This window comes from Eptatretus burgeri, chromosome 11, assembly GCF_056783735.1.
Source record: "Eptatretus burgeri isolate ZD-2024b chromosome 11, Ebu_testis_v1, whole genome shotgun sequence".
Classification (NCBI taxonomy): Eukaryota; Metazoa; Chordata; class Myxini; order Myxiniformes; family Myxinidae; genus Eptatretus; species Eptatretus burgeri.
Genome location: NC_140971.1, coordinates 99277362 through 99290604, shown reverse-complemented (window position 1 = coordinate 99290604; position 13243 = coordinate 99277362). Strand labels below are relative to the sequence as shown.

General features: G+C 38.3%; 1 protein-coding gene across 1 annotated transcript in view; it reads left to right on the top strand.

The window, feature by feature from the left end:
* The first annotated feature begins 2602 nt into the window (after nucleotides 1-2602).
* The window catches only part of LOC147017747 (phospholipid-transporting ATPase IC-like), a 62617-nt gene continuing 51976 nt past the window's right edge, over nucleotides 2603-13243 (top strand). Inside the window, exons 1-7 of the mRNA XM_085847628.1 lie at nucleotides 2603-2691; nucleotides 3377-3490; nucleotides 5234-5332; nucleotides 10411-10472; nucleotides 10555-10627; nucleotides 10780-10850; nucleotides 11616-11860. Of these exons, the coding sequence (XP_085703754.1) occupies nucleotides 2632-2691; nucleotides 3377-3490; nucleotides 5234-5332; nucleotides 10411-10472; nucleotides 10555-10627; nucleotides 10780-10850; nucleotides 11616-11860 (724 nt within the window). The 5' untranslated portion in view covers nucleotides 2603-2631. The remainder of the gene's footprint in view (nucleotides 2692-3376; nucleotides 3491-5233; nucleotides 5333-10410; nucleotides 10473-10554; nucleotides 10628-10779; nucleotides 10851-11615; nucleotides 11861-13243) is intronic.

Sequence of the window (13243 nt, the reverse complement as noted above, 5' to 3'; positions counted from 1 at the left end):
ATCATTGTTTACATGTTTATCACAGAATGCAAATGGGATATGAATGTTAATTAATAATCATTGTTTACATGTTTATCACAGAACGGAAATGGGATATGAATGTTTATTAATAATCATTATTTACATGTTTATCACAGAACGTAAATGGGATATGAATGTTTATTAATAATCATTATTTACATGTTTATCACAGAACGGAAATGGGATATGAATGTTTATTAATAATCATTATTTACATGTTTATCACAGAATGAAAATGGGATATGAATGTTTATTAATAATCATTATTTACATGTTTATCACAGAATGAAAATGGGATATGAATGTTTATTAATAATCATTATTTACATGTTTATCACAGAACGGAAATGGGATATGAATGTTTATTAATAATCATTATTTACATGTTTATCACAGAACGGAAATGGGATATGAATCTTTATTAATAATCATTATTTACATGTTTATCACAGAATGGAAATGGGATATGAATGTTTATTAATAATCATTGTTTACATGTTTATCACAGAACGGAAATGGGATATGAATCTTTATTAATAATCATTATTTACATGTTTATCACAGAATGGAAATGGGATATGAATGTTTATTAATAATCATTGTTTACATGTTTATCACAGAATGGAAATGGGATATGAATCTTTATTAATAATCATTTTTACATGTTTATCACAGAATGGAAATGGGATATGAATGTTTATTAATAATCATTATTTACATGTTTATCACAGAACGGAAATGGGATATGAATCTTTATTAATAATCATTTTTACATGTTTATCACAGAATGGAAATGGGATATGAATGTTTATTAATAATCATTATTTACATGTTTATCACAGAACGGAAATGGGATATGAATGTTTATTAATAATCATTGTTTACATGTTTATCACAGAATGGAAATGGGATATGAATGTTTATTAATAATCATTATTTACATGTTTATCACAGAACGGAAATGGGATATGAATGTTTATTAATAATCATTGTTTACATGTTTATCACAGAACGGAAATGGGATATGAATCTTTATTAATAATCATTATTTACATGTTTATCACAGAATGGAAATGGGATATGAATGTTTATTAATAATCATTATTTACATGTTTATCACAGAATGGAAATGGGATATGAATGTTTATTAATAATCATTGTTTACATGTTTATCACAGAACGGAAATGGGATATGAATGTTTATTAATAATCATTGTTTACATGTTTATCACAGAATGGAAATGGGATATGAATGTTTATTAATAATCATTGTTTACATGTTTATCACAGAATGGAAATGGGATATGAATGTTAATTAATAATCATTGTTTACATGTTTATCACAGAACGGAAATGGGATATGAATGTTTATTAATAATCATTATTTACATGTTTATCACAGAACGGAAATGGGATATGAATGTTTATTAATAATCATTATTTACATGTTTATCACAGAATGAAAATGGGATATGAATGTTTATTAATAATCATTATTTACATGTTTATCACAGAATGAAAATGGGATATGAATGTTTATTAATAATCATTATTTACATGTTTATCACAGAACGGAAATGGGATATGAATGTTTATTAATAATCATTATTTACATGTTTATCACAGAACGGAAATGGGATATGAATCTTTATTAATAATCATTATTTACATGTTTATCACAGAATGGAAATGGGATATGAATGTTTATTAATAATCATTGTTTACATGTTTATCACAGAACGGAAATGGGATATGAATCTTTATTAATAATCATTATTTACATGTTTATCACAGAATGGAAATGGGATATGAATGTTTATTAATAATCATTGTTTACATGTTTATCACAGAATGGAAATGGGATATGAATCTTTATTAATAATCATTTTTACATGTTTATCACAGAATGGAAATGGGATATGAATGTTTATTAATAATCATTATTTACATGTTTATCACAGAACGGAAATGGGATATGAATCTTTATTAATAATCATTTTTACATGTTTATCACAGAATGGAAATGGGATATGAATGTTTATTAATAATCATTATTTACATGTTTATCACAGAACGGAAATGGGATATGAATGTTTATTAATAATCATTGTTTACATGTTTATCACAGAATGGAAATGGGATATGAATGTTTATTAATAATCATTATTTACATGTTTATCACAGAACGGAAATGGGATATGAATGTTTATTAATAATCATTGTTTACATGTTTATCACAGAACGGAAATGGGATATGAATCTTTATTAATAATCATTATTTACATGTTTATCACAGAATGGAAATGGGATATGAATGTTTATTAATAATCATTATTTACATGTTTATCACAGAATGGAAATGGGATATGAATGTTTATTAATAATCATTGTTTACATGTTTATCACAGAACGGAAATGGGATATGAATGTTTATTAATAATCATTGTTTACATGTTTATCACAGAATGGAAATGGGATATGAATGTTTATTAATAATCATTATTTACATGTTTATCACAGAATGGAAATGGGATATGAATGTTTATTAATAAACATTATTTACATGTTTTTTTTTCAGAATTGAGTTGGAATATAAAGGCCAATGACCGAATGTATAACAACTCATTCAAACGTACAAAGTATTACTGCCTTAAGGAAAAGCTGTACAAGGTAAGAGTTTATAAACTTGTTTCCTCCTATGATATGAGTTGGATTTGTAAAATTATAGTTTACCTTTAAATGTTTTAGCATAAGCACTTCTTGTATCACGACGTTTCTGTAAATCTTCTGCCAAACATTTGCTTCATGAATACCTCCTGTATGTCCAGGTGAACAAATCAGACTCATTTGAAAATTCGAAGTTGATTGTGATAGTAATTGCTTGAGTTGTTGAGAGGAGTTTATTGATAATTGAGATTTTCTGTGTGTAAACATACACATCTTCATCATTCATGGATATATTTTTTCCACCTTGTGGTGTCAACCGGGGTGGTAGGTCGAGGGATCGAGTCTTTTTGTAACTGGCTGGCCAGGAATTTGTAATTTGTTCAGGATGCCAAAGATAACTCATCTACCCTTTATGAAATACACTGTGTGATCGTTAACATCCACGAACGACCAATGCTGGCTTCACATAAACGGCTCACACAGATATGGTTGGGATTCTAACCTAGGCGAGATAGCTCACAGGGGCTCCTTAGAGAACACGAGTTCAGGGAAGAAATATTATGACTATTCGATGTCATACAATTATCCTATAAATAATAAAATGAAATGACAACATGTTATTAATTCTCCATTAATGTTTTCAAAAAAAGAGATCGCTTGGCTGATTTAATTATTTTCTTCCTTGCAGGGAAATTACATTAAAACATGCAAGTACAACGTCATCACTTTTCTGCCACTAAATGTGTTTGAGCAGTTCCATCGAGTGGCAAATCTCTACTTTTTGATTCTCATCATTCTTCAGGTATCGTCGTCACATTGTGACAGATTCACATCATGAAAATGGAAATATATGAAACACAAGCAAATACAACCCATCGCTTCGCTGATGGGAATATTAACAGAGGGAAAGAGGAGAGAGAGGGGAGAGGGGAGATTGAGAGGGATGAGAGGGAGAGTGGGAGAAGGAGAGGGAGAGTGGGAGAGAGAGAGGGAGAGGGGTCGGGATCGGAGAGGAAGAGAGAGAGAGGGAGAAGGAGAGGGGCGGGGTAGAAAGGGAGAGGGGTGGGAGAGAAAGGGAGAGGGGTGGGAGAGAGAAAGAAGGTGAGAGGGTGAGAGGGAGTTTAACGTCCATCCGAGAGACAGAGCACACACATTGATGAATGACCATGCCTGTGAAACACTGAGATGACTTTATAGCTGGGTCGGGATTCAAACCCAGGCTAGACAGCTTAGAGTGAGCATTCAAACCCAGGCTAGACAGCTTAGAGTACCTCTCGGCTTTCCTGCCATGGTGTGGGGATTCATTGCTTTGGAATTTGTAGCCACTGAAAACATTTTTCAATTCTCTCTCGAACTAATTCTAATCCTTTAATTTTTTTTGCCTTCCTAACTCTGGAGATGTCCCCATGGAGAACCAAGCTGTGTTATCACTATGTAAGTAGTACAGATTGAAGCTTGAAGAGTGCTCGCCAAGTGGGTTAAGCACTCAAACAAAATGGTTGAAGAAACGTTAAAAAAAACACGCATTAACACACCCCTGCGAAGAGTTCCTTTACAAATCAATATCTGCCCATTTGTACCATGTCCATGTGTGCTGTCTAAGTGCTTCTTCAAGCTTACAGCAAACTGACCTCCCGATCAGGACATGAACTGCATGCGTCATACCGCTGTCAACCGTAGGGCATCCACCAAGTGGCTTAATCATTCAAGCAAGCACTCCAATGGAATGGTTGATAAGGAATGGCTGGTTTAACAAACGATAGTAAGCTGATTGGTAATGGGTCATACCCACAAAAACCAAATAAACATCGGCGATTTCGTAACATTTTCAGATTTCACTTCAGATTTCGACAGTTATTTTGTCCACGAAATCCAATCCTTAAAAGCAGTCATATTTTGATTATATACTTTAATTAGTCTGTGAGAGTTGATCGTGGAAAACCGCATCATATGTTGCATGAAATCGCTTCAAACTCCTAAACTGGAAACCATAGCCCTTCTAAAAGTAATGTACACAGCCATTTGTAGGTATGAAGATCAGGCATTTGATGATATGGGTGAAGAAAGTGGGGAACAAAAAACATTTTGAGTGCTTTATCAATAAACCATTGCGGCATGCTTTAAGTCAAGGCATTGTTGGACAGGCCAAAAAAAAAAAAAAACAGAATTAACACCTCTGCAGGGAAAAGCAAGGTGACCAAGGATGAGCCTTGATAAAAGATAATTAGATAAGGCCGTTAATTATCTTCAAAAGGGTTTTTTTTTTCAATTAACCCAATCACCCAATTTTCATTCATGCACTTCCTTGGAGTTCCCTTAGTATGCAGGCAAAGTTTCAGGCTGCTCGGTTTAATAGTTTTAGAGTTATGGAGGAGACACCCTGACTGATGGACTGACTGACTAACTGGCACACACTGACATGTATTATTTCCAATTTAATTATTTGTGGGTCCAACACAGTGGAATGATACAAGTGCATTATATGTGTTGTCTACTATCAGCTGCATGCATGTCTCAGTCACGTGTGTTTTATTTGTCATTGTAGGCTATCCCACAAATCTCTGCGCTGGGTTGGTACACAACATTCATAACCTTGATCATCATGATGGCCATTACGGCTATCAAAGATGCCGTCGATGATTTTGTAAGTGTTGCCGAAAAGATGCTTTTGGTCACTTCCTATTTATAGTCATTGGGTTTCATGAACATGGAGGAACCGTATTGATGCCTTAACAAGGATCATCAAAGCTAACTCTTCTTCACATCTAAAATCAATATTGTGTCATTTTTATAAATGATATGGGAAATGCTGTTTCCTCTAAATTTGTTCAGTCTTTTATAAAGCTTCCAATACAACCCAGATTTGTGAATTTTTAAAGTAAATCTGGAGGAAATTCAGGTTTGATTGAACATCCTTTTAACACTTTAAAGCCAAATTGAATTATTTATGGTGTCACATGTCGACTTCAGGGAACGGTGAGCTGATGCACTGGAAACCCAGGGGGTGGGGGGGGGCATCACGACAGAAAAGAAAGGACAAATAATGTGCCCTGATATTGTTTAGAGGAAAACCAACAAATGAGGGGAGACAGAAGGGTAAGGTGAACAGAAATCTATTATATATTGTGAACCGTGGTCTGTCCATGTGTTTGCCTGTCTTCCGTATACAGCGGCCACTTCCAGTGTTACATTTAAAAAGCTCAGCATTCACTTTTGAAATGACAGGAAAACAGGCATGACCAATGTTGATGACAAATTTTTGTTTTGCAATTAGGATGTTAAGTCCTCTTTTCAGTCAAATACAACCTCCGCCACCCGATGTGGCACCATCATTTTATGGTGGGCGGTATAAGTCGCTCAGAACTTTGATTCTTTGTGAAACCAAGAGTGTGACACAATTAACCTTTTTAAAGTCCATGAAATAATTTCAATTGATAGAATAACTTAAACTTTTCCCATCACTGGGGACAGACACTTTTGCTTGTACATAATAATTCCTAGTATGTCTCCCGTAAACACAATACTGCACTATAAACTAACTGGACCACAAATTGACTTCCCCAATAATCCAAAATTGAAAGGATCAGACCATGAATGATATTATAACATGTTAGATCAGCTCAATATAATATGTTCCTCAATCATTCCCCACTCAATCATTCTTCTGTTAGATCAATATAATATGTTACTCAATCATTATCCTGTTAGATCAATATAATATGTTATTCAATCATTATCCTGTTAGATCAAAATAATATGTTATTCAATCATTATCCTGTTAGATCAATAAAATATGTTATTCAATCATTATCCTGTTGGATCAATATAATATGTTATTCAATCATTATCCTGTTAGATCAATATAATATGTTATTCAATCATTATCCTTTTAGATCAATATAATATGTTATTCAATCATTATCCTGTTAGATCAATATAATATGTTATTCAATCATTATTCTGTTAGATCAATATAATATGTTACTCAATCATTATCCTGTTAGATCAATATAATATGTTATTCAATCATTATCCTGTTAGATCAATATAATATGTTACTCAATCATTCTCCTGGTAGATCAATATAATATGTTACTCAATCATTCTCCTGTTAGATCAATATAATATGTTACTCAATCATTATCCTGGTAGATCAATATGATATGTTACTCAATCATTCTCCTGTTAGATCAATATAATATGTTACTCAATCATTATCCTTTTAGATCAATATAATATGTTATTAAATCATTATCCTTTTAGATCAATATAATATGTTATTCAATCATTATCCTGTTAGATCAATATAATATGTTACTCAATCATTCTCCTGGTAGATCAATATAATATGTTACTCAATCATTCTCCTGGTAGATCAATATGATATGTTACTCAATCATTCTCCTGGTAGATCAATATAATATGTTACTCAATCATTCTCCTGTTAGATCAATATAATATGTTACTCAATCATTATCCTGGTAGATCAATATGATATGTTACTCAATCATTCTCCTGGTAGATCAATATAATATGTTACTCAATCATTCTCCTGGTAGATCAATATAATATGTTACTCAATCATTATCCTGTTAGATCAATATAATATGGTTCTCAATCATTATCCTGTTAGATCAATATAATATGTTATTCAGTCGTTATCCTGTTAGATCAAAATAATATGTTACTCAATCATTCCCCACTTCATCATTCTACTGTAAGATCAATATAATAGTGTTACGGCTGGCGAAATTTGGAAACCACCATTCAAGGCCCGTAGGTGAGATATCTCTAAGTACATGTGCAGTTAGCCCCAAACCCATTGTATAGAGGGAATTTATGTGATTCATTCAGGCTGCGATGCTTTGAGACAGCCGTTTTTCTGTTCTATCTTTATTTTGAACCAACCACGTCTCAACCGCCATCACACAACAACCACCTTAACCACCACGCCAGCCATCGTCACCAACTACAACCACGCTCCAACCCTCAGACAACAACAACAACACCAACAGCCACAACCTTTACCTTCACAACTCGCTCCCACATCATCGCATCACCGCCATTCCCAAACGGCACCATAACCATCAAACCACCACCGAAAACCCTCCACCACCCTCACCTCTCTCCTTCTATGGCCATTCCTGCACCACCTGTGAACACCGAGCGTCGGGCTGTCTTGGGCCCGTTCAGCGATACGCACTGAGCCGCGAGCGCAAATAGCAACCTTTCCGAGGAAAATTCGGATCACAAACGCTACACGCCCACTTTCCCTCCGTCCAATTAGCAAGCGCGGAGTGGCTTGGCCCCGCCTCCAGGCGCTTCTGTGTGAAATTGATACATGCAAATTCTAGGATCAGGGGAGATTCACGCCCCTTTTCCTCCGACCAATTGGTGAGCGTGGCTCCGCCCCCGAGGTCATCCTGATCCGGATATTTGCATATTGTTTTCTCCTGCTGGCCTATGAAACGGCGAGCGCAAGGCGAATTGTGGCAGAGTGAGTCAGTTTTGGTTGGAGAGCAGAGTCGAGTCGGGTGGAGAGTGAGTCGAGTCATCGGTGTCGCAGAGAGTCGAGTGGGGTGGCCAAGTCATCGGTGAGGCAGGAAGAGTTGGGTTCTGGAGTCGGCTGAGAAGAGTTGCGGGAAGAGGCAAAGGAGCTCGGGTCCGAGGCGAGAAGGACGGCGGTTGGCGACGAGGTCGCGGTGTGAGATCGCTCGTCGTGGGACCCAAGCCAGCCAGCCATTCTCCTCCCGCAGGGCATCAACAATTCCCCCTTTCCCCCGTGCTGAGTTTGTGCAACAAGGGAGCCCCGTTCCCACCCCACTCCAAACGTCTTGCCAACAAAACCCGCCAAGGAGCACGGAGTTGGAGCACAGCCACGCGTCCACATCTGCGGCTCGTCCGCCAACGCGTCACGAGGACGCGGGTAGGACCCCCCCCCGGTCTCGCGGGCCTGGCCGCTCCTTCAGGTCACGCGCGCATATTGGCCTACAGGCCCGTCTGCCCCCCTTGTCTATGAGGGTGGCTTTCGTTTCCTTTGCTTTTTGAATGAATGATGTGGCGCCGAGTCCCGACAAGTATAATTGTTTAAGTGTTGTAAATAATTATAGTCGGTAGTAGTGCTTTTGCTTTTGTTGCATTTTGTCTTGACTGTTATATGTGCATTACTGTATGACTGTGAATACGTGCTTGTCTGTGTGTGTGTAATAAAGTGCTTGCTTGTTGAACTGTTTCCCGTTTCATTGCGTCTTTTTCCCTGATTTGAAAGCTCCATCTTGCATCACGTAAGGGATTGGTAGTGGGTTGAAACACCCGATAAGTAATCTGAACCGTCGAGGTCGACGATAGCTCCACTCGGTTATCCCTGCAGTACGGAACAAGCCGCTTAAGCAGTTCATGTCCGGAGTCGACCTGCGGCGTGGTACAACTCCTCGGTACGCTACCTGCGCGGGTACTTAGGTAAATCGACCATTCGGCGATCGGACCCTATTTCGCGTGGGTAGAATGTGGACTGAGTTGTGGTGAGGTTAAACCCCCCACCCGTGACTAGCTCCCGGCGTTGTTCCGAGAGGGTCACGACTGAATTGTCTGTTCCGGTGGGCAAGGCAGCTGCTATTAGAGTTACGCGGTCGCTCGCACGCCGGACGGGCCAAAATTCGTAACAATATGTTACTCAATCATTCTCTTAATGACGGAGATTTGGAAACCACCGTGCTTCAACATTCTAAATTAGCAAAAATATAATTTACTTTCGTGAATGTGTGGGGTTGGGGGAAATATCGCACGTTACAAAAACCCCTTGGATGGGGGACAATGACATTAACATTAATAGTTTGCTATTATAATCATTAGTGTTGTGGTTACTTTTGTTATGAGAAGTTGCCTTGAAAGAAGGTCACCATTAGCTATCTTCACACGGATATACACCGAAACGCTGACATCCATCAAGGCGGAACACCCCTTGGGGAGTTGGGGCAGGGGGCAAGTTAAATCGTTCCAACCTCCATCATTCAACCTCCAGGCTTCATGCATAAAGACTCTTGTTCGCAGCTTTGTTAGCTAAAGATCATTGCTGCTTACCTCGAGTCCTAGCAAGTCGAGACGGCTCTGATCCATTCAGCTGAGGGAGATGCCATAAAGTAGAGAATGCCTTAATCAAGTCGAGTTTCCTCAAAAAATCTTCCAGTTTAATATCGACTGTTCAAAAATGTCATTGCATGTTGGACAGAATTGACTGAAATGTTTGTGGTTGTAATAATTTTTACGTCCGGATGGTGTGCCCCATGAAAGCCATGATAACCTATTATACACTTCAACATGGAGTTTGTGCAAGATGGAGCCACTCACTCCTTGAGGATGGGATGGGATGTGGGGATGGGGGGAGCTAAATCGCTCCAACGTCCATTGTGTGGCCCTCAATCCTCCTGTCAAGTTTGGTTGTTATTGGATCAGACAGACACCAAATTGTGTATTTTTTGTAAGCTTGCACACCGATGTCCATCATTCTCTTTGTCCTGTTGTACGTGTTTATGTCCAAGGCCATTCATGAGCTTTATATAAACATTATAAAAATGATTGGTCGGTGATAACTGTAAAAAGGTAAATTGAATCGCTGCATGCTCCACACGAGTAGATCACATTATATTTGGGTAAAAGGTAATTTTTAGTGAATATTTTGAAGTTATTATATTATATTCATAACAAGTGAATATTTTGTTTCAGTTTCGCTACCGGAGTGACCGATCGATAAACAACAGGAGATGTGAGGTGATGGTCAATGGAAGGTTTGTAATGTATTAACCTTATAAATTGGGTAACCTGGTTCACGTGCAAATGAGTTGTTTCGATAATTGATTGATTTCACAGGTTTAAACAAAACAAATGGATGAACATCGAAGTGGGAGACATTGTTCGTGTGAACCGAGACGACTTCATTCCTGTAAGTTATGAACTTGCTTTGTGGGTCAGACCTTTGTTTTATGGGTTAAATTCCATGCCGATCATCTTGTTGAGCCATGGATGGGTAATCGACACGTGATTCGTGATTGTTTAATATTCAGGAGTTCCATCGTTGATATCTGATCCCTGCAGGCAGACTTGTTGCTGGTCTCAAGTTCGGAGCCAAATAGTCTTTGCTACATGGAAACGGCAGAACTTGATGGGTTGGTGAATCTGTTCCTTTAAAACATTTTCCGCAAGTTTTTGGTTGTGTTTTAGAAGACTCTTTTATTTATACTTGCATGGGTACCTGGCGTTGCCCGGTGCTGTTCATAATCACGTACAATTGTGTTCTGTTATCCTGTTGGCATGTTGAAGAAATCAAATTTTGTTATTTTTTTATATTGTGGAGGGTTGGGGTTAGGGTTAGGCACACTTCACACTTCCCTAAAACACTTTCCGACACACACTAAGGAATGGGGTCGGGAATCATTTAATATTACCTTTCACATAGCGACAAAGGCTTGGATATTATGGAGCAATCAAAAAATAAAATCAATCAAAACCTTTATTTTCAAAATTTTCAATTGTTTTGCCCAAAACACTCCCTGGCACCATTGACGAACCTCTGAAAGTTTGACGAAGATCCATTCAGCCATCATTGAGAAAATGGCAACAAACGATAGACAGACAGACACAAACGGCTCTCTTATAGTATAGATTTGGCCTCGAGTACAGACTTTGGGATATGGAATGTTTAGAGATACACACTTTGTCCTCAGCTGTACGTCGCACCATCCATTTTGTTGGGCCTTGAAATTTGTCCGTGCTCTTTCCTTTAAAACGATTTTAGGAAGAACTGCCTGGATCGTGGTTTTAAAATAGTAGTTCTCGGGAAAGGATGGAGGTAGCCTTGGGCAAACTTTCCTGATGTGCTTTCCTATCTGCAAATACGAGTTGACTTAATTGATTGGAATCACTTGTTTCAGAGAAACCAACCTGAAGTATAAACAAGCATTGAAGATCACCCACGAACAACTACACGAGGAGGCCCAACTGGCTGACTTTAACGGCATCATCCACTGTGAAATTCCCAACAACCGCTTGGACAACTTTGAGGGAACACTGGAGTGGAGAGAAGGCGACGTTCACTCGGTGGACAATGAAAACATTCTGCTCCGTGGATGTCGTTTGCGAAACACTCAGTTCTGTCATGGAATGGTGGTCTATGCAGGTAAATGGAGTTTGTTTCTACATATGTGGAGAGAGCTTGCTGACAGATGCTCAGAAGTAGCTGAAGTAGCATTTGAGTAGCTTGATTTCAAACATGACTATAAACTACCATTCTGATGATATACAGGCAACAAGAGCATCAGAGTCAGTTGTCCCTCAGAGGGAATGTTGAGGCAGTTGACCTATTTATTTCCAGTGACATTCCATGGATGGATAAATCTTTTACACCTGTAAATATCCATTTATTAATAATTCCACGCATCCCTTTAAAGTTCCGTTTCACCATCCACATCCTTCCTGACTATCTCTTGTTGTCGCGAGATTTTTATTTGCTAAAAGAAACTTCCCACTATGCTCATTTGTTTGGTTCTCTCCCTCTTGCCACCATTTGAAAGGCGGATGGGTATAAGCATATACAACCAAACAGCGTCGTATTGAGTAGTGATGCATGGTGGTGATCTATAGCCAAGTGTGGAGGAGTAAACCAGACACGTGTAATTATAGACAAGTGTCTGTGGCATTTTGTGCATCTTTACCCCACACATAAAAAAACAGGACGTTTTGTAATCAGCTCCGTCTGTCCATCCGTCCGCCCATCCTTCAGTCCTTCCCGTTATCTCGTCCGAACTGGTTGAGCAGATATATTCAACAAACTTGGTAGTTATGATAATCACATGGCACAAAGGTCTGAGAGCAGTATCATTTTTGGATCCACCTCCTTGGGCCCTGAGGCAGGGTGAAAAGGTGAAATACCAAAAAATGCAATTACGGACACATTTTAGACATCTTTTAGATGAAACTTTGGATATGCAATCAACAATGGGGGACGCATGAAATAGATAACGACTTGTTTGGATTTGATCCCAGGGTCATGCCCCCAGGGGGGTGGTGACTTAGTGTCACAGGGGTAAAAACAGAAGATGTTTTTTTTTTTAAACTCAAAAATGGATATTCAGCCATTCCTGGTCGAAATTGTTTGCCATCTTTCAACTTTGCTTTAGGTAGGAAGTGTGGGGATTTACGATTGTGCACCATCGACTTCACTTTAGTTATATATATTTTATCGACGCCTTCTTAATGAACTCGTCTTGGTGCCCGGTGCTTGGTTCCTTTGGTACCAGGTCTCTTAGGAGAATCCTTGGCTATCGCTGGTCGGACTTTGTGTCCAACGAGCGGTTGCTGAGAAAGACTCAAATGAGATGTGTTACCTGCATAGTCCGTGAGCGTCAGCTGTGGCTGTATGGACATGTGGCTCGTTTTCCTAACGCTGATCCTGCTCATCAGATTCTCTCAGCGAGGGAGTCTCCTGAGTGGAGGATGCCAATGGGCCGACCACGTGCCTCATGGTTGCAGCAGGTTGATCGGCATCTCACGGAGATGGGGA